This window comes from Ascaphus truei, chromosome 7 (assembly GCF_040206685.1).
Source record: "Ascaphus truei isolate aAscTru1 chromosome 7, aAscTru1.hap1, whole genome shotgun sequence".
In the NCBI taxonomy this organism is placed as follows: Eukaryota; Metazoa; Chordata; class Amphibia; order Anura; family Ascaphidae; genus Ascaphus; species Ascaphus truei.
In genome coordinates, this window is record NC_134489.1 from 108,090,933 (window position 1) to 108,116,527 (window position 25,595).

The window sequence follows — 25,595 nt, forward strand, 5'->3', positions numbered from 1 at the left end:
AAATAACGAGTTAGGAAATAATGAATGCTGCTGCGTTTTCATGGGGTCGCAGTGCAAGGTATGTCTAACGACAAGAAACAGGGGGACTTGCCTCCGTGCGACGATCCTGGCTTCAGAATCAGCATCGTGGATTCCCTTCTTGATCGTCTCGGCTAACACGGATATGTGCCTGCGATTCAGAGAAGTCATATTCAGTGGAGAACGGACGCAGAAAGCCCAGGTAGTACGGGATGTAAATGTAATCGGGATCAGCAAAATGTCACATCTTGCTGCTCTCCCTCAGACAAACTCAGCTGACAAACAATTACTGCATTTCTGACTACTTCCAGGGATTTCTTATTCAACCATTTGAAAGGAGGGACAAAAAACAAAACCCCGCTGAGATGGCATTCCTCGGGAGTCGCCCGCTGGTTGCAATAGTAACTGTAATAACGTACAGAGTAAGTCTTATTATCCCACTCAGTGTCAGTGTCTCTGCCGAAGCTACAGACCTACAAACACAGGTCCAGTCTACGTCTGCTTGGGTTATCTCCACCGGCTTTATTTTCATTTATGTAAAAGGTATCCGCATATCTCAAAGTATAAACTGCAGGGTTCGGGTCAACTGACCAAAATCGTGCCGTTTATATCGGTGCTTTGAGATCTTCAGACAGGACATATGCAAGAAAGGCTTGGGAGGCACTAGCAGCTCCTGTACAAACTATATCTAAGAAGAATGATTATTGTAATACATCAAATATCCCAACTTGCCACTTGTTCTGAAGCAAGGCTATGCTAAAAACCTGACCTGTTGGTGGCCGTTGATGACTGGGGTTGACCACCCCTGCCCTAGAGTAATACTGTTGAATGACATGTCCGGTGAGTAGTTGCACATGTAATGAGTGCGGTTTAAGGCCGTACCTTTCCAGTGAGTGCGTCTGCCATTCCTGTAGGAGCAACTCCAAAAATTCATAGCAGCGCCTAAAGGTAACAGTAAAGGGAAAGTGTGATTAACAGCGCCTAAAGGTAACAGTAAAGGGAAAGTGTGATTAACAGCGCCTATAGGTAACAGTAAAGGGAAAGTGTGATTAACAGCGCCTATAGGTAACAGTAAAGGGAAAGTGTGATTAACAGCGCCTAAAGGTAACAGTAAAGGGAAAGTGTGATTAACAGCGTCTATAGGTAACAGTAAAGGGAAAGTGTGATTAACAGCGCCTATAGGTAACAGTAAAGGGAAAGTGTGATTAACAGCGCCTAAAGGTAACAGTAAAGGGAAAGTGTGATTAACAGCGCCTAAAGGTAACAGTAAAGGGAAAGTGTGATTAACAACGCCTATAGGTAACAGTAAAGGGAAAGTGTGATTAACAACGCCTATAGGTAACAGTAAAGGGAAAGTGTGATTAACAGCGCCTATAGGTAACAGTAAAGGGAAAGTGTGATTAACAGCGCCTAAAGGTAACAGTAAAGGGAAAGTGTGATTAACAGCGCCTATAGGTAACAGTAAAGGGAAAGTGTGATTAACAGCGCCTATAGGTAACAGTAAAGGGAAAGTGTGATTAACAGCGCCTAAAGGTAACAGTAAAGGGAAAGTGTGATTAACAGCGTCTATAGGTAACAGTAAAGGGAAAGTGTGATTAACAGCGCCTAAAGGTAACAGTAAAGGGAAAGGGTGATTAACAGCGCCTAAAGGTAACAGTAAAGGGAAAGTGTGATTAACAGCGCCTATAGGTAACAGTAAAGGGAAAGTGTGATTAACAGCGCCTATAGGTAACAGTAAAGGGAAAGTGTGATTAACAGCGCCTATAGGTAACAGTAAAGGGAAAGTGTGATTAACAGCGCCTAAAGGTAACAGTAAAGGGAAAGGGTGATTAACAGCGTCTATAGGTAACAGTAAAGGGAAAGTGTGATTAACAGCGCCTATAGGTAACAGTAAAGGGAAAGTGTGATTAACAGCGCCTAAAGGTAACAGTAAGGGGAAAGTGTGATTAACAGCGCCTAAAGGTAACAGTAAAGGGAAAGTGTGATTAACAGCGTCTATAGGTAACAGTAAAGGGAAAGTGTGATTAACAGCGCCTAAAGGTAACAGTAAAGGGAAAGGGTGATTAACAGCGCCTAAAGGTAACAGTAAAGGGAAAGTGTGATTAACAGCGTCTATAGGTAACAGTAAAGGGAAAGTGTGATTAACAGCGCCTATAGGTAACAGTAAAGGGAAAGTGTGATTAACAGCGCCTAAAGGTAACAGTAAAGGGAAAGTGTGATTAACAGCGCCTAAAGGTAACAGTAAAGGGAAAGTGTGATTAACAGCGTCTATAGGTAACAGTAAAGGGAAAGTGTGATTAACAGCGCCTAAAGGTAACAGTAAAGGGAAAGGGTGATTAACAGCGCCTAAAGGTAACAGTAAAGGGAAAGTGTGATTAACAGCGCCTATAGGTAACAGTAAAGGGTGATTAACAGCGCCTAAAGGTAACAGTAAAGGGAAAGTGTGATTAACAGCGCCTATAGGTAACAGTAAAGGGAAAGTGTGATTAACAGCGCCTATAGGTAACAGTAAAGGGAAAGTGTGATTAACAGCGCCTATAGGTAACAGTAAAGGGAAAGTGTGATCAACAGCGCCTATAGGTAACAGTAAAGGGAAAGTGTGATTAACAGCGCCTATAGGTAACAGTAAAGGGAAAGTGTGATCAACAGCGCCTATAGGTAACAGTAAAGGGAAAGTGTGATCAACAGCGCCTATAGGTAATAGTAAAGGGAAAGGGTGATTAACAGCGCCTATAGGTAACAGTAAAGGGAAAGGGTGATTAAGGTGTCAGCAGAAAGTGCTGATCCAGGCAGCACATGGCCGTGCTAGATGCTGGACAATGCTTGTGAAACATATATACAGAAAGACAGCTCAACCATCTCTGCAAAAACTATCAGCGGCACCCAACAGCGCCATGGACTGTTCTAATCTGCTATGTGCAAGAGGGAACTGGAGGGAACTTTTAGATGGGAAAGGTATACAGGGAAATACCAAATAAGTAAACATGGGAAGGATGCTGATCCAGGGATTAATCCGATTGCCAATTCTTGGAGTCAGGAAGGAATTTATTTTACCCTTATGAGATATCATTTGATGATATAACACTGGGGATTTGTTCGCCTTCCTCTGGATCAATAAGAAAGTATAGATATAGGATAAAGTATCTGTTGTCTAAATTTAGCATAGGTTGAACTTGATGGACGTACGTCTTTTTCAACCTCATCTCCTATGTAACTGCAGCAAAGTCACCTGGTCCGCCGTAGATACAAAGAACAGATTTACCAGGGCTCCATGTCTCATCGGGATTAGATATTTACAGAGCAGCTACAGCTGGCTGGGATATGAAAGGAAAAGAATAGGAGGCACACGATAAACGTAAAATGCTACATACTGTACCTTCTAACTGCGACAGACTTGGACGTGCAATTACTGGTTATAATGGGTATTAGCCGTGGGATGTGTGTGTGCTGCGGAAAGAGTAAGAAAAGGTAAAAGGCACATTAATTAGATGGTTCTGAAACATACATAAACTTATACAAGAAAACTGAAAATAAACGGAACTATAAATGCCCAGAATGCCAAATTAATGCAGTCTACAAAAAAACAAAAACCACCTCCGGAAAATAAGCTGGCACAGCTCGTCAGGTGTTCCCCACACAGGTTATTTTCTGATTTGTGGCTGCCATTGTGGATGGTTTTACAGTCTCTTGAGCCAATAAGATGCGAATGAGCAGTGAAAAAAGTGCTTGAAATTACTAGGGTTTCCTAAAAAGAACATTTCTTATAGACTGTTCTATAAACGATATGAGAATTAGAGCCTTTTCCCCAAATACTTACACGTATGATCAGTCTAATGGCTACAATGCCAGAAGTGGCCATTATTTTGGCACTGTTCGGGACTAAATTGAAGACCGTGGGCATAATTGCTTCTGCTCCGTGGTCAAATTTGTTCCCCAGAACGGACGAGAGATGCCTGAAATAAAAAAAGGAAAGGAAACAAGTAAAAACACTGGGTCCAGGGTGACAGAGCTCTGACAATCCAGAAACTATGGCCCTATAGATTATGTTTTACTGCAGAAATATAGGGGTCCGTGTTAAAATGCACAAGGAGTAACGTGAGAAAAACTGAGGGCTCCTTTGCTTGTAGGGTTGCCAGGCGGCTTCTCAAAAAATACTGGACACAACGGTGAAAAATGCGGCGCGCTGGAAAAGCCGGTGGGGAGGTGTGTTATTTATAAATTAGGTGTGTTATTTATAAATTAGGAGTGTTATTTATAAATTAGGTGTGATATTTATAAATTAGGAGTGTTATTTATAAATTCTCAGGCCGTTATGTCATTTTTTCTAAATTTCACTCCAAGTTTGCACCAATTCATATTTTATTTCGTGAAAAAATTCTGGGGAGGGGTTTGGGGATTGAGCGCCCTCCTAGCATTTTTTCTGAAATAGAATATGAAATTGTGCAAATTGGTGCAGATAATTTATAAATAACATACCTGGCGAGCGATACTGATCTTAATGCTTCTCTCCCACTACTTCCGAGATTGTTGCAACCCCCCTCATCCTCTCCCACCCCCCCATCCTTTCACACCATCACCCCCCTCCTCCTCCTTCCTCACCTTCACTCCTCCTCCTCCCTCACCTTCACTTCTCCTCCTCCTTCCTCACCTTCACCCCCCTCCTCCTCCCTCACCTTCACCCCCCCTCCCTCACCCCCCTCCCTCACCTTCACCCCCCTCCTCCTCCCTCACCTTCACCCCCCCTCCCTCGCCTTCACCCCACCTCCCTCCCTCGCCTTCACCCCCCCCTCCCTCACCTTCACCCCCGCACTCCCTCACCTTCACCCCCCTCCTCCTCCCTCACCTTCACCCCCCCTCCCTCACCTTCACCCCACCTCCCTCACCTTCACCCCCCCCCACTCCCTCACCTTCACCCCCCCCCCACTCCCTCACCCCCCCTCCCTCACCTTCATCCCATCTCCCTCCCTCACCTTCACCCCCCCTCCCTCATCTTCCTCACCACCACCCCCGTCCTTCCTTACCGCCTACTCATCCTCATTACCTCCTCATCCTCTCCCCCTCCTGGTATCTTACATATGGTGGCAGGGACAGAGTGGAACTCTTCTCTCCTCTCCCACATGCAACGCAGGGAGGAAACTACATCTCCCAGCATGCAAATGGGGGAGCTGTGCATGACGTTGAGCCCTCCCATTGGTTAGTCTTCTCCTTGGCTTGGAGGGGGGGGGGATGTTGCCCGTTGCCCTGGTTACCAGACGCTGCAGCCTGCTTCTGAATCGGAGGTAAGAGCCCCTGCACCCGGCTACACCCGGCCACCCTTAATACTCCCGCTGCCCACATGTCCAGAGAGGGAAAGTACCGGGCACACATGTCCAGTATTACCTCTCATTTTTACCGGACAGATCGGCAAAATACCAGTCTGTCCGGTACAAAACCGGACAACTGGCAACCCTATGTGCATGTCATTACCCAGAATCCCTACTGGCAGTGGAAGCACTGTTTGCTAAGAGATAACGGGGAAAGGATGTGTTGCCGACCTGTCAGAAACATGCAAATGTGCCCACAAGTGGCATTTGTGTTTGCTGCAGAAATCTATAAATAAATGTACAAACGCAAAGAGGACGAGCGGCGATCTTATTTCCTGATTTGTGTTTGCACGTACTCCAGTCACTGTCCTGTCATTAGATATTCACAATGTGATGAAAGCTTAGCTCCCTTCCCTGCTAAGCAATGCGCTGCAGGACCCTCTAACATAGGGGCGGCCAACTCCAGTCCTAAAGGGCCCCCAACAGGTCAAGGTTTCAGGATACACCTGCATCAGCACAGGTGGCACAATCAACGGCTCAGTCTTCAACTGCACCACTGGTGCTGAAGCAGGAATATCTTGAAAACCTGACCTGTTGGTGGCCCTTGAGGACTGGAGTTGGCCGCTTTTGCTGTAACAGAAAATAATTTGAAGACTTAAAATGATAAATACAAACTAGAAACATGGCTCCGGGTCACAGACAGGGGCTTTCTATCTAATCTCCCTACAGCTTTGTATTACCCGCAGGGAGACGTCCGGGCTCGGCGGACGCATTTATTAGTATTGTGTGGAAGTATTATTGCCCACTGGACAAAATTGTCTGGCAATCAGGAAATGGGGGGGCGGGGGGGGGGGGCACGCCGGACTCTGGGTGACCGTGGACCAGCTTCACTGGACCCCTCCAAAGATATGAAAGTTGTCCTTTGATTTTCAAAGTGTATACTTCTCATCGGCCACGTTTTGCTGCCATTATAACATTGCGTGTAGCAAAGTGCACGGAACAATTCCTGCAGTCTGTTTCTCAGCTCTACATACAAACAGGATGTAACTGGGACGTGCTCAGCAATGCGCTCTGTTTTATATTACAGCAGGCTCATTGTTAGGGGGGTGACCCATTAAGTTTGCCAGGATCGGACTGCATTTCACCTACCCCAGGGTGATACACGCTTCTCGCACCACCTGTGAGCGCAGGTCCTTGGCGGAGTGCTTGAAAGCGCCATCGAGCAGGCGGAGCTGCTGCAAAAAAGTGTCGTACTCAGTAGCACCGGCCACAACCAGAGATCGAATCTTCTTCAGCTGCAAATACGAGAGAGTAATGTACACAGGAAGGGACGCGGGCGGGTACGGCCGGGGCGCCTTACACGCGCGAAACATCAAGCGCAAAGTCTCCTCTCATTTATTCTTTGTAAATCACAAAAAATGGACAAATCCAAAATTTAAATAAAAAAAACAAAACAATTATTTAAATAAAAATAACATGCATATAGCTTCAACGCTTTTTTTTTTCCTGGGTGACGGGCAAGTCATGTAATGAATGTTTCTAATATGTATAGCACTATAAACAAGCTATTTAAATGAGCGTGTGTTAATATATCAAATATTATCTTATAACGCTAACCCCTCCATTGGAATTATAATAAAATTAGAACGAAACTTACACAGTGATCCATGAACTTCAAAAATATCAAATAAGAAACATTGTATTTCACTGCATCACATGCAGTCCTATACCTGCTATTCTATTGCTGGGGTAACTCAGGGGTAACTCAGGGGTAACTCAGGGGCTCTCAACTCCAGTCCTCAAGACCCCCAAACACGTCAGGTTTTTAGTATATCCCTTCTTCAGCACAGAAGTGGTTCAATCAGTGGCTCGAAGATTGCCCCCACCTGTCTTGAAGCAGTGACTGATTGAGCCACCTGTGCTGAAGCTGGGATATCCTGAAAACATGCCCTGGTGGGGTGCGGGGGGGGGGGGGGTGTTGAAGACTGGAGCTTAGAACCCCTGGGTTAAACCAATCTTGTTTTTGCTATACTTAGATAAGACAGACTCCCTCCCCCGCCTGCTTGCAGACTCCCTCCCCCGCCTGCAGACTCCCTCCCCCGCCTGCAGACTCCCTCCCCCGCCTGCAGACTCCCTCCCCCGCCTGCAGACTCCCTCCCCCGCCTGCAGACTCCCTCCCCCGCCTGCAGACTCCCTCCCCCGCCTGCAGACTCCCTCCCCCGCCTGCAGACTCCCTCCCCCGCCTGCTTGCACATCTAATGTACAATCTAGTGCTAGATGTCTCTTTAATATGTCTCGCTTGCCCACGTCCTGCTGGTAACAATCCCTGCTGCAGTTTGGAGACATGTTGAATTTTGCTGGAGGCAGAAGCGACATGTTTCCTTACAGCAATGATCCTGTGCTCCCAGTCGTGCTTATCGTCTGATAAGATCTCGCGGATTTTGTTGATCGACTCTTCAAGATCTCTGCTTGAATAGATCTAGATGGGGGGGGGGGGGAGGAGGGTAACAAACAATCAATATTGGATACGGAACACAACCCCTAAAAATATGTATATCTTTGAATTATAACTTTTCCTATTACTTTTTTCAAACTAACAAACACAAAATGTAGGCGCTGTTTGTGTGGTGCCAAACCAAGTGTGAATGTGAAGTGATATAAATAGTGACGTAAGGGACTAGAATCAGGATATGAACAGAAACTAAAAGCGGAGCACTAAAAACCCTCTATTAAGTGAAATAGTGAATACAAAGTAAGGCGCCTGAGGGAGAAGATTGAAGCGCACAGCGGATTCCCTCTGATCCCCTGCAGGAATCACCGTCCACTATCCATTGTCACGGTTTTGTTTAATCATTATTTCAGTGTTTATCAAAAGCAACACTCATTGTGTCATTGTGTTCCCATTTATCCTCACTTTGTAGTCACTACTTCAGGCTCTCAGATCCCCACTTCTAGATTTTGTTCATATCTTTTCAAACTCTGCAATGTCTGTGGGACGCTCCAGATAATAAATCAACATATGTTAATAATGAAAGCGATTTCCTTTCCAAAGAGAAGTGCCCGTTCCGGTTAGAAATAACAGAGATCAAGCTATTGCCCCTTAACAGGTCAGACCCCAGATTTGCCAGGACTACCGATTGCTGGGGGGTGACTAGTGACGCTTTACCTGGATGGTTGGAACATCTTCAAACGCTCTGATAAAGTCCTCCTCGTCTAAGCCGCCTGCGCCTTCCTTAGCGGGCCCTGGAGTACAGGACAAGAAACATAAAAGTATCTAATGTAAGAGCTATGAACAATGTGGGTGCTACAGGGAAACCATTTCCGCCACCACAGCCCTGTGGGGTGTGTGGATTTCTGTTCTGGTTCTTATCCCTGCTACCTGGAAGCAAACAGATGAATTGTGAGGGTATTACAAGGCGGTGCAAGCAGACGTGATGGAGCCGGAAACTGCGGGTAAATCTCTTAGCTTGTATTAAGGGTATTACTTTACTTTGCAGATTGAAACCCCCTTAAGGCTTGGGGCACCATTCCAATCCCGGTAACATAACAAGCCTGTTTGCAGCTCCACTGAGAGGTAATACAATGGCTCTGATGGATGATGTAATAGTCACAAAGTTAGAATTCACACACACACACACACACATATTACACACACACACATATTACACACACACATATCACATTTTAACTAGTAGCCAATACCATACGTTTATCTACACTAGAGAGAGACAGACACAGAATGGGGGGGAGAGAGAGACAGACACAGAATGGGGGGGAGAGAGAGACAGACACAGAATGGGGGGGAGAGAGAGACAGACACAGAATGGGGGGGAGAGAGAGACAGACACAGAATGGGGGGGGAGAGAGAGACAGACACAGAATGGGGGGGAGAGAGAGACAGACACAGAATGGGGGGGAGAGAGAGACAGACACTGAATGGGGGGGAGAGAGAGACAGACACAGAATGGGGGGGGAGAGAGAGACAGACACAGAATGGGGGGGAAAGAGAGACAGACACAGAATGGGGGGGAGAGAGAGACAGACACTGAATGGGGGGGAGAGAGAGACAGACACAGAATGGGGGGGAGAGAGAGACAGACACAGAATGGGGGGGAGAGAGAGACAGACACAGAATGGGGGGGAGAGAGAGACAGACACAGAATGGGGGGGAGAGAGAGACAGGCACAGAATGGGGGGGAGAGAGAGACAGACACAGAATGGGGGGGAGAGAGAGACAGACACAGAATGGGGGGGAGAGAGAGACAGACACAGAATGGGGGGGAAAGAGAGACAGACACAGAATGGGGGGGGAGAGAGAGACAGACACAGAATGGGGGGGAGAGAGAGACAGACACAGAATGGGGGGAGAGAGAGACAGACACAGAATGGGGGGGAGAGAGAGACAGACACTGAATGGGGGGGAGAGAGAGACAGACACAGAATGGGGGGGAGAGAGAGACAGACACAGAATGGGGGGCAGAGAGAGACAGACACAGAATGGGGGGGAGAGAGAGACAGACACAGAATGGGGGGGGAGAGAGAGACAGACACAGAATGGGGGGAGAGAGAGACAGACACAGAATAGGGGGAGAGACAGACAGAATGGGGGGAGAGAGAGAGACACAGAATGGGGAGAAAGACAGACACAGAATGGGGAGAGAGAGACAGTATCGGATGAGCGGAGAGAGAATGGATGGATGGAGGGGAAGGAGAGAATGGAGGGAAGGGTGTGTGGGAGAAAATGGAGGGAAGAGGGGGGGAGGGAGAGAATGGATGGGAGGGGAGAATGGAGGGAATGAATGGGAGGAGAGAATGGAGGGAATGAATGGAAGGGGGGAAGAGGAGGAAGGAGACAGACACACACACACATATATACATACAGACACACACACACACACACACACACATATACACACATATACACACATATACACACATATACACACACACACACATATACACACACACACACACACACACACACACACTTGTTGGTTACACTGCATTATCTGATCCAGTGCTTGTGTTCTGCCATTCTGTCCCTGGACAGCGCCACTACACATCACTCATTCACTCATATACTCGCCTCCTGCCTTGGTGCTAAGGGTGGTAGTGCCTGGCCTGCGGGTGGGTGCCACGCTGACCACTCTGCGGGCGGGAGGAGGCGCTTTGGACGATGTGGACGAGCTGGCAGATGAGGGTCTGTTACCGTCAACCGAGTCTTCATCATCAAAGTTTTTATCTGCAGAGAAACACACAGTTTGTAACTACAATGACCATCAGTAATGTGTATGCCTGTGCAGTGATTAGATGTGAGCATTAACCCCTCACTTACCCCTTCCGTGTTGCAGACCCTCTAACAGTACAGGGTTAATAATCTTACAAAATGACTGTTCCTGAAGCCCTGCTTTCCATGCAAGTATTTCATGTAAAGAATAATCACAGTAGAGGCATATTAATCGTCACCGTTTCATTTCTGAAGGTTACAGTTCATTACTTAGGAACAGAAAATATAGAACTGCAACCCTTTCTGTGACAGGAGGTAAATACAAATAAAAATAAGAGTACACTGCATGGCATTACAATGTTAACCCAATTGGTGCATTAATGTGCTAGGCAGCAGGGTGCGAGGGCCTCCTGGCTTTGGGCTCGGGTGATTGCCAGTACAGAGGGGACATTACTCTGACTGGTCACATGCCACTGATTGCGGCCCTTCCAATTAGCCCTGGCATGAGCAAAAACATGGTCTTTTGCTTGGGGAATGCCTTATGGGCACACTGCAGGTTAACCCCTTTCCTGCCACAATCATAGATTCAGATTACAGGGCACCAGTGACGAACATGCTGGTACTTTCTGCTCTGTTATCCCCCTAACAAATTACATGAATAATTCACATCTTTGTTCTCTTGCAATGTCAAATAGAGCAGTAATCCCTCCTGTCACACCCCCCCCCCCCCCCCAAACAATTTTATATTACTTAATTTACTGATTTATTGACATTTTGCAGATTTTCTAAACCAGGCGGTCTCGTGGTGTAGGACCGTGATGGGGTATCACCCCCAGACCTCCCCATTACACATTTTATTTTAAAAGATGACAGCTTCCTACATGTTAGCAGCCGTAGGTCACAGTTTAGAACAGACCAATTAAAGCTCTAAGATAAAAGGAGTGTTGGAGAAGAATATCTCCTGAACAGGGCAGGGTGGGGGGTTTGGGGGATGACTCACTGAGGACAGACAGTGGTGGTCCTGCACCAAGAGACCCAAGGGTTTAAATAACACCAAAAATAAATAAAGGAAATACATACAGATGTACGCACAGCTTTGTTTCTGGAGTCCAGGCAACAAATGGCCATGGATAGGGCTTGCTGTACCTAAGGTATATTAATATGAATATTATATATATATATATATATATATATATATATCTTATACTATATTAGTGAAAGCACTGTATGTTTGCCTGCCTGCCTGCATGCATGCCAGCCTGCCTGCCTGCTGGATGTCCGGTGTCCCTAGGGGAAATCTCATTGGTCCATTGGGCCGCCCCCGCACACCTCTCATTGGCCTGAGGCGGAGTGACGGCCCAAAGGACACACAGGGACCACGTGTACACACACACATGTGTACACACACATACATGTGTACACACACACACATGTGTACACACATGTGTATATACACACACATGTATAAACACACACATGTATATACACACACATGTATATACACACACATGTATATACACACACATGTATACACACACACACGTATACACACACACACATGTGTATACACACATACACATGTATACACACACACATGTATACACACACACACGTATACACCCACACACACATGTGTATACACACACAAACATGTGTACACACACACAAATGTACACACACACACACACACACACACACACACACACACATACAATGTATACACACAAACATGTATACACACACACAAACATGTATACACGTGTATACACACATGTGTATACACACACACACGTATACACACACACAATATATACATACACACAATGTATACACACACACATGTGTATACACACACACGTGTATACACACACACACACGTGTATACACACACGTGTATACACACACATGTGTATACACACACATACGTGTATACACACACGTGTATACACACACACGTGTATACACATACACACACACGTGTATACACACACACGTACACATACACACACACACATGTATACACACACACACATACAATGTATACACACAAACATGTATACACACACACACCCCAGCACCACCACATCAGCACACCGGTATCCCATGCCCCCCCAGCACACTGGCATTCTCGGCTCCCCACCATTCCCAGCCCCCATCAACACCATCAGCACCCACACATCGCCACCTTTGCACCTCCCCCATCGGCACACCCACATCCGCACCCCCACATCAGCACCAAACCCTCCCAAATCAGCACACCGATACAATCACCATCAGTACAGCCACAGCAGCACTACCACCGCACATGGGCCGCGTGAACCACTCCCCACCCAAATGCCACACCCACACCACAAACATCCCGGGCAACGCCGGGGCTCTCAGCTAGTATATATATAAAATGGAAATATAACTGTATGCTCATTCGCATGTCTTAGGCAGGTCTGCAACCCCGCCTTTCACCATTATCACCCAGCAACAGCATTTCCACTGCAGCAAGGGATTCTGGGAAATGACATGCAAATGAGCCCACAGTGCCACCTTTTGCTTCAAAACCATTTTTAACATGGTTCCCTACAGGCTTAAGCTTGCTGCATGGTCACAGCTTTGAGCACAGCCAGGGTTAAGATGCATAGTCAGTAAACCCACCCACAGACAGCCGTTTCGACATTTTTTTCTTTTTTTTTTCTTTTTAAAGTTTTTATTCAAGCCATTACAACATACAGTATACAAAACTTTTCAAAACCACAAAAAAAAAACTAACAGCCTCATAATACAAAAACCATACATTACATTTTGTTATTCTGTATAAACCTTCCATTGGGGTTTTTTTTCCCCTTGTCAGGGACCTTTCCCTTACATAGTCACCTAGTAAGGAAAACCAAACATCCGTTTCGACATTGATGGGTCTCATCGGTGTGAGGTTGGTTATACCGGCTATGCAAAAATGAAGCAATGAGGATGGGGTTTACCACACTTAGTTAAGTTATGGTGGGTAAAAAAGTGACAGAAACCCTCCACTGCAAAGCACATAGCAAATGGAAATATTACTGTGTGCCCGTTTGCATGTCTTAGACAGGTCTGCAACCCTGCCTTTCCCCATTATCACCCAGCACACAGCACTTCCACTGCAGCAAGGGATTCTGGGAAATGACATGCAGCACCGCCTTTCACACGCATTGAAATAAAAGGAGCGAAGGGACAGGAAGCTTCTGGGTCTTTTCATGCTGGTCTAAATCTTTTCTGAACGTTGCTTAGGGAAATAACTTACAGCAGCCAAGTAATTGGCAATTAAAAGTAATATCTCAAGAGATGTTCAGCTGGGAATGTGACAGCAATCACAATGATATTTAGGCCGTTATCCCGTTCTGAATGCATCTGCTGCTTAGTTATGAATAATGAAGTTGCCAGCACGCATTACTTGATAAAGATGCACAAAGCGAGTTTGGGACCTGCTGTCCCCATCCGATGTTCACATGTGAAAGGGCTCAGAGGTAACGTGACAGGGCACAGCTGATTACACGTAGTAATTATTGGAAGGAGCCACGTAAGCTCCCACTGATTTTCTGTTGTGTCACCGCGTCAGTGCCACAGATTTTAGTCTTTGCATCTCAGACATTGGAACTGAAAATCTGCTATTTTTCCATTAAAATGCCCTTTTTTTTTTACACAGAGTCTCTGAAATCTGACTGCTACGGGACGGAGGAAGCTATCATCCTCGGGAGAAAAGGATGTGTCCCGAGTGTCAGAACAGAATATACTCCATACTGCTTCTTATTACAGTACGTTCATGAGAGCGAGCGTGACATACAGCAGCCTTAACTGAGTGCCAAGGCCCTGTCACTGTTCCTCTTCCTGCAAGATCGCGCTCTGCGCTCAACGCAAGATCCCCTACAATAATGAGCGCGCGGATTATAACGTAGACATATTCTGGGGCCCTTGGAGAGCCAGACCCAGTAGCTACATCCTGGGGCACCCAAAGGGTTAAACCCTTTCAAATAATATGGGTACATATAGAATAGGAGCGGCCAACTCCAGTCCTCAAGGGCCACCAACAGGTCAGATTTTCAGGGTATCCCTGCTTCAGCACAGCTGGTGCAGTCAAAGACTGAGCCACTGATTACCTGTGCTGAAGCAGAGATATCCTGAAAACCTGACCTGTTAGTGGCTCTTGAGGACTGGAGTGCCCACCCCTGTTATAGAACTACAAATGCATGCAGCACTAGAGCTAGAATAATAGAAGCACAACAAGTCCCTACTCAAGGAGCGCACAATATTCAGTGGCGCAGGGAGAGCAGGTGTCTTGGTGGGGCAATTAGTAGCAGAGGACGAATTAAAACCTTCCTGTGTATGGACACCGCGTTCATGCCACTTTGGGCTTCTGTGAAGGCAGAGGAGAAGTTCTTTCTTCCATACATATTGGGAGGCAGCAATTTGCAGAGTTTGCAGCAACAGTGCAGGTTTCACCAAAGCACCAACGCATATGATTTACATTACTCCTGTGTGGCCTGTCATTCATAACACCCTGCATGGCTGGTTTCTGCATCCTGTGATGTATATCTATGCTCTGCCAACATGACAGGTGACAGAACAGATTTGCTATGTGCCAATCCAAGGCAGAGCAGGCACAATAAGGGAGACGGGCAGAAGCTTTGTGTTATTGCTGTTTGCACACATACAGGCTGCTAAACAGTTGTCTCTCGCTCATTGGAAGAACAACCGCTCTGCATTGCAGTGCAAACGAGAAGCGAAAAGTAGGCAGGTCAAACTGACTAAACATGCCCTGTCTGAAAACACAAACAGGGAAACAGCATGGTTCAAAGTCCCCAACACACGAATATTATCACCCAAGCTCCTCCTGTTCTCTAACCATCACAAAGATTTCCTTAGGATTCAGCTCCATTTCAGAGGCACATACAATCAACCTCTGAAAGGCCTTAAACAAGACGGAAGGAACTAGAATTGTGTATTTATTAGATTCCTACATTCGGCAGAATACAAAACAAGGAAACCAATGTACAGGTAGAGAAGCGGGTAATATTAGAACCGTGTACAGATAGAGAAGCGGGTAATATTATAACAGTGTACAGATAGAGAAGCGGGTAACATTATAACCGTGTACAGATAGAGAAGCGGGTAATATTATAACAGTGTACAGGTAGAGAAGCAGGTAATATTATAACCGTGTACAAATAGAGAAGCGGGTAACATTATAACAGTGTACAGATAGAGAAGCGGGTAACATTATAACCGTGTACAGATAGAGAAGCGGGTAATATTACAACAGTGTACAAGGTAGAGAAGCGGGTAACATTATAACCGTGTACAGATAGAGAAGCGGGTAACATTATAACAGTGTACAGGTAGAGAAGCGGGTAATATTATAACAGTGTACAGGTAGAGAAGCGGGTAACATTATAACCGTGTACAGATAGAGAAGCGGGTAATATTATAACAGTGTACAGATAGAGAAGCGGGTAATATTATAACAGTGTACAGATAGAGAAGCGGGTAACATTAGAACAGTGTACAGAGAGAGAAGCAGGTAATATTAGAACAGTGTACAGAGAGAGAAGCGGGTAATATTAGAACAGTAAACAGGTAGAGAAGCGGGTAATATTATAACAGTGTACAGAGAGAGAAGCAGGTAATATTAGCACAGTGTACAGAAAGAGAAGCGGGTAATATTAGAACAGTGTACAGGTAGAGAAGCGGGTAATATTATAACAGTGTACAGGTAGAGAAGCGGGTAATATTATAACAGTGTACAGGTAGAGAAGCGGGTTACATTATAACAGTGAGGCTTCTACTGAGTCACAATCTATCACTTTGTTCTCAGCATCACTTGCTAAATAACATTGTGCCCAATGTGCGGTGTGGGTTGTGCGGTGTGTGGGATGTGCAGTGTGTGGGATGTGCAGTGTGCGGGATGTGCAGTGTGCGGGATGTGCAGTGTGCGGGATGTGCAGTGTGCGGGATGTGCAGTGTGCGGGATGTGCAGTGTGCGGGATGTGCAGTGTGCGGGATGTGCAGTGTGCGGGATGTGCAGTGTGCGGGATGTGCAGTGTGCGGGATGTGCAGTGTGCGGGATGTGCAGTGTGCGGGATGTGCAGTGTGCAGTGTGCGGGATGTGCAGTGTGCGGGATGTGCGGGATGTGCAGTGTGCGGGATGTGCGGGATGTGCAGTGTGCGGGATGTGCGGGATGTGCAGTGTGCGGGATGTGCGGGATGTGCAGTGTGCGGGATGTGCGGGATGTGCGGTGCGGGATGTGCGGGATGTGCAGTGCGGGATGTGCGGGATGTGCAGTGCGGGATGTGCAGTGCGGGATGTGCGGGATGTGCAGTGCGGGATGTGCAGTGCGGGACGTGCAGTGCGGGATGTGCGGGATGTGCAGTGCGGGATGTGCAGTGCGGGACGTGCAGTGCGGGATGTGCGGGACGTGCAGTGCGGGATGTGCGGGATGTGCAGTGCGGGATGTGCAGTGCGGGACGTGCAGTGCGGGATGTGCAGTGCGGGATGCGCGAGATGTGCAGTGCGGGGTGTGCAGTGCGGGATGTGCAGTGCGGGATGTGCAGTGCGGGATGTGCAGTGCGGGATGTGCAGTGCGGGATGTGCGGGATGTGCAGTGCGGGATGTGCGGGACGTGCAGTGCGGGATGTGCGGGACGTGCAGTGCGGGATGTGCGGGATGTGCGGGACGTGCAGTGCGGGATGTGCGGGATGTGCAGTGCGGGATGTGCAGTGCGGGACGTGCAGTGCGGGATGTGCGGGATGTGCAGTGCGGGATGCGCGGGATGTGCAGTGCGGGGTGTGCAGTGCGGGATGTGCAGTGCGGGATGTGCAGTGCGGGATGTGCGGGATGTGCAGTGCGGGATGTGCGGGACGTGCAGTGCGGGATGTGCGGGACGTGCAGTGCGGGACGTGCAGTGCGGGATGTGCGGGACGTGCAGTGCGGGACGTGCAGTGCGGGATGTGCGGGATGTGCGGGACGTGCAGTGCGGGACGTGCAGTGCGGGACGTGCAGTGCGGGACGTGCAGTGCGGGACGTGCAGTGCGGGACGTGCAGTGCGGGACGTGCTGGATGCGCAGTGCGGGATGCGCAACGTGCGGGACGTGCAGTGCGGGACGTGCGGGATGTGCAGTGCGGGATGTGCAGTGCGGGACGTGCAGTGCGGGACGTGCGGGATGTGCAGTGCGGGATGTGCAGTGCGGGACGTGCAGTGCGGGATGTGCGGGATGTGCAGTGCGGGATGTGCAGTGCGGGACGTGCAGTGCGGGACGTGCAGTGCGGGACGTGCAGTGCGGGACGTGCAGTGCGGGACGTGCAGTGCGGGACGTGCAGTGCGGGACGTGCGGGATGTGCAGTGCGGGACGTGCTGGATGCGCAGTGCGGGATGCGCAACGTGCGGGACGTGCAGTGCGGGACGTGCGGGATGTGCAGTGCGGGATGTGCAGTGCGGGACGTGCAGTGCGGGATGTGCAGTGCGCGATGTGCGGGATGTGCAGTGCGCGATGTGCGGGATGTGCAGTGCGCGATGTGCGGGATGTGCAGTGCGCGATGTGCGGGATGTGCAGTGCGCGATGTGCAGTGCGGGATGTGCGGGATGTGCAGTGCGGGATGTGCGGGATGTGCAGTGCGGGATGTGCGGGATGTGCGGGATGTGCAGTGCGGGATGTGCAGTGCGGGATGTGCGGGATGTGCGGGATGTGCAGTGCGGGATGTGCGGGATGTGCAGTGCGGGATGTGCAGTGCGGGATGTGCGGGATGTGCAGTGCGGGATGTGCAGTGTGCAGTGCGGGATGTGCAGTGCGGGATGTGCAGTGTGCAGTGCGGGATGTGTAGTGTGCAGTGCGGGATGTGCAGTGCGGGATGTGTAGTGTGCGGGATGTGCAGTGCGGGATGTGTAGTGTGCGGGATGTGCAGTGCGGGATGTGCGGGATGTGCAGTGCGGGATGTGCGGGATGTGCAGTGCGGGATGTGCAGTGCGGGATGTGCGGGATGTGCAGTGCGGGATGTGCAGTGCGGGATGTGCAGTGCGGGCTGTGCAGTGCGGGCTGTGCAGTGCGGGCTGTGCAGTGCGGGATGTGCGGGATGTGCGGGGTGTGCGGGGTGTGCAGTGCGGGGTGTGCAGTGCGGGGTGTGCAGTGCGGGGTGTGCAGTGCGGGGTGTGCAGTGCGGGGTGTGCAGTGCGGGGTGTGCAGTGCGGGATGTGCGGGATGTGCAGTGCGGGGTGTGCAGTGCGGGGTGTGCAGTGCGGGATGTGCGGGATGTGCAGTGCGGGATGTGCAGTGCGGGATGTGCAGTGCGGGATGTGCGGGATGTGTAGTGCGGGATGTGCAGTGCGGGATGTGCAGTGCGGGATGTGCAGTGCGGGATGTGCAGTGCGGGATGTGCAGTGCGGGGTGTGCAGTGCGGGGTGTGCAGTGCGGGGTGTGCGGGATGTGCAGTGCGGGATGTGTAGTGTGCAGTGCGGGATGTGCGGTGCGGGATGTGCAGTGCGGGATGTGCGGGATGTGTAATGCGGGGTGCGGGATGTGCAGTGCGGGATGTGCAGTGCGGGGTGTGCAGTGCGGGGTGTGCAGTGCGGGGTGTGCAGTGCGGGATGGCAGCAGCTCTGTGAAACCTATTCATATATTACAAACATATTTAGTGCAAGTACTGGATTGTACGCTCACCTGGACAGGTATCTCAGTGTATTTGGGGTTGTAGAATGTCATAAAACACAAAAAATATCAATTGCATGCACTTACCTAAACCGCAGCAAATATATCTCGGGTATTAGGTGAAATTACTATTGATAACGGAAATATCACCACTTTAAGCAACAAACCGAGACGCTGTTTTCCTATGAAGCTATGCCCCTATGTTCATTAGAGAAGCTGCCGGAAGTCTCAATGCTGAGCTGGGCATTTTCTGACCCATTTCAAAGCTGAAAACGGCTTAGAGCTGCCCCAGCACACTGCCCTTTAAAATCAATTTATAATAGAGATACTAAGTCACAATCCTAATTACAAACCGAAACCCTGCGAGGCAAATACAACAAGAATAGGTGTGTAATCCCATGTTCTTCATCTAAATAACACCGGGTGCCTACCTTCTCCGGTCGTCATATTTGGCTGACATGCAAAACAACGCAGCGCGTTCTACAAGGAGATCTTCAAATGCTTCCAAGCAACTCAGAGCGAGCTCTCCCTCTCCCTCCCGCAGCGAGCTCCCCCCCTTCTCCTAGTCAGCTCATTCCCCCTCCCCCTCTCCCTCCCGCAGCGAGCTCCCTGTCCTAGTGAGCTCCCCCCACTCCCTCCCGCAGCGAGCTCCCCCCACTCCCTCCCGCAGCAAGCCCCCCCCCCACTCAGCTCGCACCCCCCTCTCCCAGTGAGCTCGCCCCCCCCCCCTTCCCTCCCGTAGCGAGCTCCCCCCTTCCCTCCCGCAGCGAGCTCCCCCCCTCTCCCAGTGAGCTTGCTCCCCCCCCCCTCTCCCAGTGAGCTTGCTCCCCCCCCTCTCCCAGTGAGCTAGCTCCCCCCCCCTCCCAATAAGCTTGCTCCCCCCTCTCTCCGTGAGCTAGCTCCCCCCCCTCCCAATGAGCTCGCTCCCCCCCTCCCAGTGAGCTCGCTCCCCCCCTCTCCCAATGAGCTCGCTCCCCACCCCCTCCCAGTGAGCTCGCTCCCCCCCTCTCCCAGTGAGCTCGCTCCTCCCCTCTCTCCCCCCCTCTCCCAGTGAGCTCGCTCCCCCCCCTCTCCCAGTGAGCTCGCTCCCCCCCCTCTCCCCCCTCTCCCAGTGAGCTTGCTCCCCCCCCTCTCCCCCCTCTCCCAGTGAGCTCGCTCCCCCCCTCTCCCAGTGAGCTCGCTCCCCCCCCTCTCCCAGTGAGCTCGCTCCCCCTTCCCCTCTCCCAGTGAGCTCACTCCCCCCTCCCCTCTCCCAGTGAGCTCGCTCCTCCCCCTCTCCCAGTGAGCTCGCTCCCCCCTCTCCCAGTGAGATCGCTCCCCCCCTCCCTCTCCCAGTGAGCTCGCTCCCCCCCCTCCCTCTCCCAGTGAGCTCGCTCCCCCCTACCTCCCTCTCCCAGTGAGCTCGCTCCCCCCCCCCCTCTCCCAGTGAGCTCGCTCCCCCCTCCCTCCCTCTTACAGGAGCTCTGTGTAACCAAGCAAAAACTGACAAGCAACTGCCTCCCTCTTCCCAAATAAAAGCCGCCTGCGAGCTCGTCTTGTCAGAACCTCTAGTTACAGCGCCGAATTTATACACGGGATTATTTAACTCATTCATCACCCCATCAAGGCTGAATGAGGGGATCTGGAACATAATGTGCAATAAAAACGTATCTGCTCACCTTAAACTCACAAAACCATTTCCGGATATATAAAGGTGTCGCCACACTTAGTAACATATGGTGAGGAATGTTTTTTACCCAAGGAGTTACAAGAAAAACAAGATCAATATTTCAATATATCCTTCCTGGTGAAATATAATGTACATAAATTACGTTCTGAAGTTTAATATATTTTCTTTTTAGGCCCAGACACCACACAGTATAAATACAATGAAACAGAGAATGCCAACTTTTCATGTTTGTTTTTAGCTCATCTATATTAAAGTATATGACAAGAAAAATGGCAGCACACAGCTGCCTGTTACTTGACGTATATGAATCCTAAATACAACTAATAAATTTATCATTGTTGCTATTTAGCATGTGTTTGACTATACCCAATAAGGCTGCGGCCACGCTGGCGCTGACAGCGCTCATGTTTGGAGAGCGGTGACGTCACCAGCTCTCCAAACATGAGCGACGGCTGCCTGTGCTATTTCGCAAGCGCGCAGGGGGGGGGGGGGGGGGGCGTTGCAGGCAAGCTGAGCGTGGTTCAAAGTCAGTTTTTTTTGTTTAAGCGCCAAGAGTGGGTGAGCATGTGTGCACGAGCGCGCGCTCACCGAGTGAGTGGGGACGTCTAAATTTAAATTGCTAGAAGTAACCTCGCCAAGCACCGCGTGGTCAGCGTGGTCAGTGGCAGCGTGGCCGCAGCCTAAAGTTCTAAAGGGCACACGTTTCACTACATCTTCCTTATAGGAATAGTTGGGGTTATAGTGAAGGCCGCTTTCATGTGCGGCACAAACCCCCCCCCCCCCCCAAAAAATGCATGTATGCTCGCTTCCTAAAACAGGCGTACCTGCAAATGATTGGAATCTTGTGTCCTAATAAATGTAGAAGGAATACCCGTTCTCACCATTCATTGTGTGTCGAACATACAAAGGACAATTAGTATTCTAATAATATTTTCTTTTAATACATTTTAGGGGAGCTTTATATTGCTGGGTGGGTGCCGCTTTGAACTGAACACCCTAAACCAAGAGTGCCCAATCCAGTCCTCAAGGGCCACCAACAGGTCAGGTTTTAAGGATATCCCTGCTTCAGCACAGGTGGTTCAATCAGTGTCTCAGTCTTCGACTGCCCCACCTGTGCTGAAGGACTGGAGTTGCCCCCCCCCCCCCCAAGTTATTTAACCTGTAGAGATACTTTTCTGACACCCCCGGACGGGCTGCGGGTCCTCTTTCACTATTGGCAACATTTTGCAGGGACGCTTTATCTGGTCAGTGCCATGTGAGCTGGTACAATTGGTCTAAATGGACACGTAGCGGTCACAGCAGAGTTTGGGGAATGACACAAATAAATACTGTGACCTTGATTTGTGATGTTTCAATGTATCACAGCGTCTCAATGTTATATGAAGGAGCAGATGTCACAGTACGGGAAGAAATTTAGCTAATGTGGCTAATTCTGATACATTATCTTATACTATATTAGTGAAAGCACTGTATGCCTGCCTGCCTGCCTGCCTGGATGTCCGGTGTCCCTAGGGGAAATCTCATTGGTCCATTGGTCCCTTGGTCCGCCCCCGCACACCTCTCATTGGCCTGAGGCGGAGTGACGGGCCAAAGGACACACAGGGACACACACACACAGGGACTCACACACACAGGGACACACACACACAGGGACACACACACACACAGGGACACACACACACACAGGGACACACACACACAGGGACACACACACACAGGGACACACACACACACAGGGACACACACACACACACAGGGACACACACACACACAGGGACACACACACACACAGGGACACACACACACACAGGGACACACACAGGGACACACACACACAGGGACACACACACACAGGGACACACACACACACAGGGACACACACTCTCCCCCGTCAGTTGGACCGCAGCTCACCTTCCACACCCCCCCCCCTCCTCTCCCGGTGCCCCTCCTCTCCCGGTGCCCCTCACTCTCTCCCCCCTCCCCACCTCACCCAAATCCCCACGCTCCGCAACATCCCCAGCCGCACCATCACCCTCACCGTGCGCCGTGGAGGAAGCGCGGCCCTGCTGCTCAGCAGCAAACTCCAGGCTCCTCCCCCCTCGCGGCGCGGCCCGGGCCTCCTGCTCTCCCCCTCACGTGCGCCGCTACCGGAGAGGGGAAGCGCGGCGCGGGACTCCCCATCACGTGTGACGCTACCGGAGAGGGGAAGCGCGGCGCGGGACTCCCCATCACGTGCGCCGCTACCGGAGAGGGGAAGCGGCGCGGGACTCCCCATCACGTGCGCCGCTACCGGAGAGGGGAAGCGCGGCGCGGGACTCCCCATCACGTGCGCCGCTACCGGAGAGGGGAAGCGCGGCGCGGGACTCCCCATCACGTGCGCCGCTACCGGAGAGGGGAAGCGCGGCGCGGGACTCCTGCCACTCTTGCCCCCCCCCAGCTTCCCGAACTCACCTCCTGCCCCAGCCAGATGCCACGGGGTCAAGGTAAGTCACACACCGTCTCCCACCCACACACCCACCCACCCAGTCACTTTCACCCACCCAGTCACTTTCACCCACACACCCACCCAGTCACTTTCACCCACACACCCACCCACCCACCCAGTCACTTTCACCCACACAATGTCACTTTCACCCACACACCCACCCACCCAGTCACTTTCACCCACCCAGTCACTTTCACCCACCCACCCACCCAGTCACTTTCACCCACACACCCACCCACCCAGTCACTTTCACCCACACACCCACCCAGTCACTTTCACCCACACACCCACCCACCCAGTCACTTTCACCCACACACCCACCCACCCAGTCACTTTCACCCACACACCCAGCCACCCAGTCACTTTCACCCACACACCCACCCAGTCACTTTCACCCACCCACCCACTTTCACCCACCCACCCAGTCACTTTCACCCACCCACCCACTTTCACACACCCACCCAGTCACTTTCAAGTTACTTTCAGCCGAAAGTCACTTTCACCCACCCAGTCACTTTCACCCACCCAGTCACTTTCACTCACCCAGTCACTTTCAAGTCACTTTCACCCACCCAGTCACTTTCACCCACCCAGTCACTTTCACCCACCCAGTCACTTTCACCCACCCACTCACTCAGTCACCCACTCAGTCACTCACTCAGTCACCCACCCACTCAGTCACCCACCCACTCAGTAACCCACCCACTCACTTAGTCACCCAAAAACTCACTTAGTCACCCACCCACTCACTCAGTCACCCACCCACTCACTTAGTCACCCACTCACTCACTTAGTCACCCACCCACTCACTCAGTCACCCACCCACTCACTCAGTCACCCACCCACCCACTCACCCACCCAGTCACCCACCCAGTCACTTTCACCCAGTCACCCACTTTCACCCAGTCACCCACCCACCCACTCAGTCACCCACCCACTCAGTCACCCACCCACCCACTCAGTCACCCACTCACTCAGTCACCCACCCATTCAGTCACCCAGTCACCCATTCAGTCAGTCACCCAGTCACCCACCCACCCACTCAGTCACCCACCCACCCACTCAGTCACCCACTCACTCAGTCACCCACCCACTCAGTCACCCAGTCACCCACCCATTCAGTCACCCAGTCACCCATTCAGTCAGTCACCCACCCATTCAGTCAGTCAGTCACCCACTCAGTCACCCACTCACCCACCCACTCACCCACCCAGTCAGTCACCCACTCACCCACCCAGTCAGTCACCCACTCACCCACCCAGTCAGTCACCCACTCACCCACCCAGTCAGTCACCCACTCACCCACCCAGTCAGTCACTCACCCACCCACCCAGTCAGTCACCCACCCACCCAGTCACCCACTCACCCACCCAGTCAGTCTCCCACTCACCCACCCAGTCAGTCTCCCACTCACCCACCCAGTCAGTCTCCCACTCACCCACCCATTCAGTCAGTCAGTCACCCACTCACCCACCCACTCACCCACCCAGTCAGTCACCCACTCAGTCACCCACTCACCCACCCAGTCAGTCACCCACTCACCCACCCAGTCAGTCACCCACTCACCCACCCAGTCAGTCACCCACTCACCCACCCAGTCAGTCACCCACTCACCCAGTCAGTCACTCACCCACTCACCCAGTCAGTCACCCACCCAGTCAGTCACCCACCCACCCAGTCACCCAGTCACCCACCCAGTCAGTCTCCCACTCACCCACCCAGTCAGTCTCCCACTCACCCACCCAGTCAGTCACCCACCCACCGACCCAACTCACCCACCCAACCACCGACCCAAAGTCACCCACCGACCCAAAGTCACCCACCCACCGACCCAAAGTCACACACCCACCGACCCAAAGTCACACACCCACCGACCCAAAGTCAAACCGACCCAAAGTCACCCACCCACCGACCCAAAGTCACCCACCCACCGACCCAAAGTCAAACCGACCCAAAGTCACCCACCCACTCAAAGTCACCCACCCACTCAGTCACCCACCCACCCACTCAGTCAAGTGTCACCCACCCACCCAGTCACCCACACACTCAGTCAACTCAGTCACCCACCTAGCTGTCAAGGGGGCGGGGGAAGCCTAACCCTGTCGTACGCCCCCCCAAAATTACATCCCGGGCAACGCCGGGTCTCTCAGCTAGTGTAACATATTTATGAGAAGAAAAACCATATAGAAATTAACTAAATAATCTGTCAAATTGGACAGGCATTGGGGCATC

General features: G+C 50.8%; 1 protein-coding gene across 31 annotated transcripts in view; it reads right to left on the bottom strand.

Annotated features, from left to right (window-relative positions):
- Positions 1 to 25,595, bottom strand: part of LOC142499853 (CLIP-associating protein 1-A) — a 209,151-nt gene that overhangs the window by 126,186 nt on the left and 57,370 nt on the right. For 30 of the 31 annotated variants that reach the window (XM_075609814.1, XM_075609813.1, XM_075609811.1 and 27 more), the window contains exons 9-16: positions 10,408 to 10,563; positions 8,488 to 8,564; positions 7,708 to 7,800; positions 6,471 to 6,616; positions 3,836 to 3,971; positions 3,395 to 3,465; positions 901 to 960; positions 92 to 169 (exon numbers count right to left, since the gene is read on the bottom strand). In XM_075609814.1, coding sequence (XP_075465929.1) covers positions 92 to 169; positions 901 to 960; positions 3,395 to 3,465; positions 3,836 to 3,971; positions 6,471 to 6,616; positions 7,708 to 7,800; positions 8,488 to 8,564; positions 10,408 to 10,563 — 817 coding nt within the window. Of the gene's footprint in view, positions 1 to 91; positions 170 to 900; positions 961 to 3,394; positions 3,466 to 3,835; positions 3,972 to 6,470; positions 6,617 to 7,707; positions 7,801 to 8,487; positions 8,565 to 10,407; positions 10,564 to 19,640; positions 19,752 to 25,595 lie in introns of those variants that run through there. The other variant, XM_075609830.1, reaches the window with a different exon arrangement.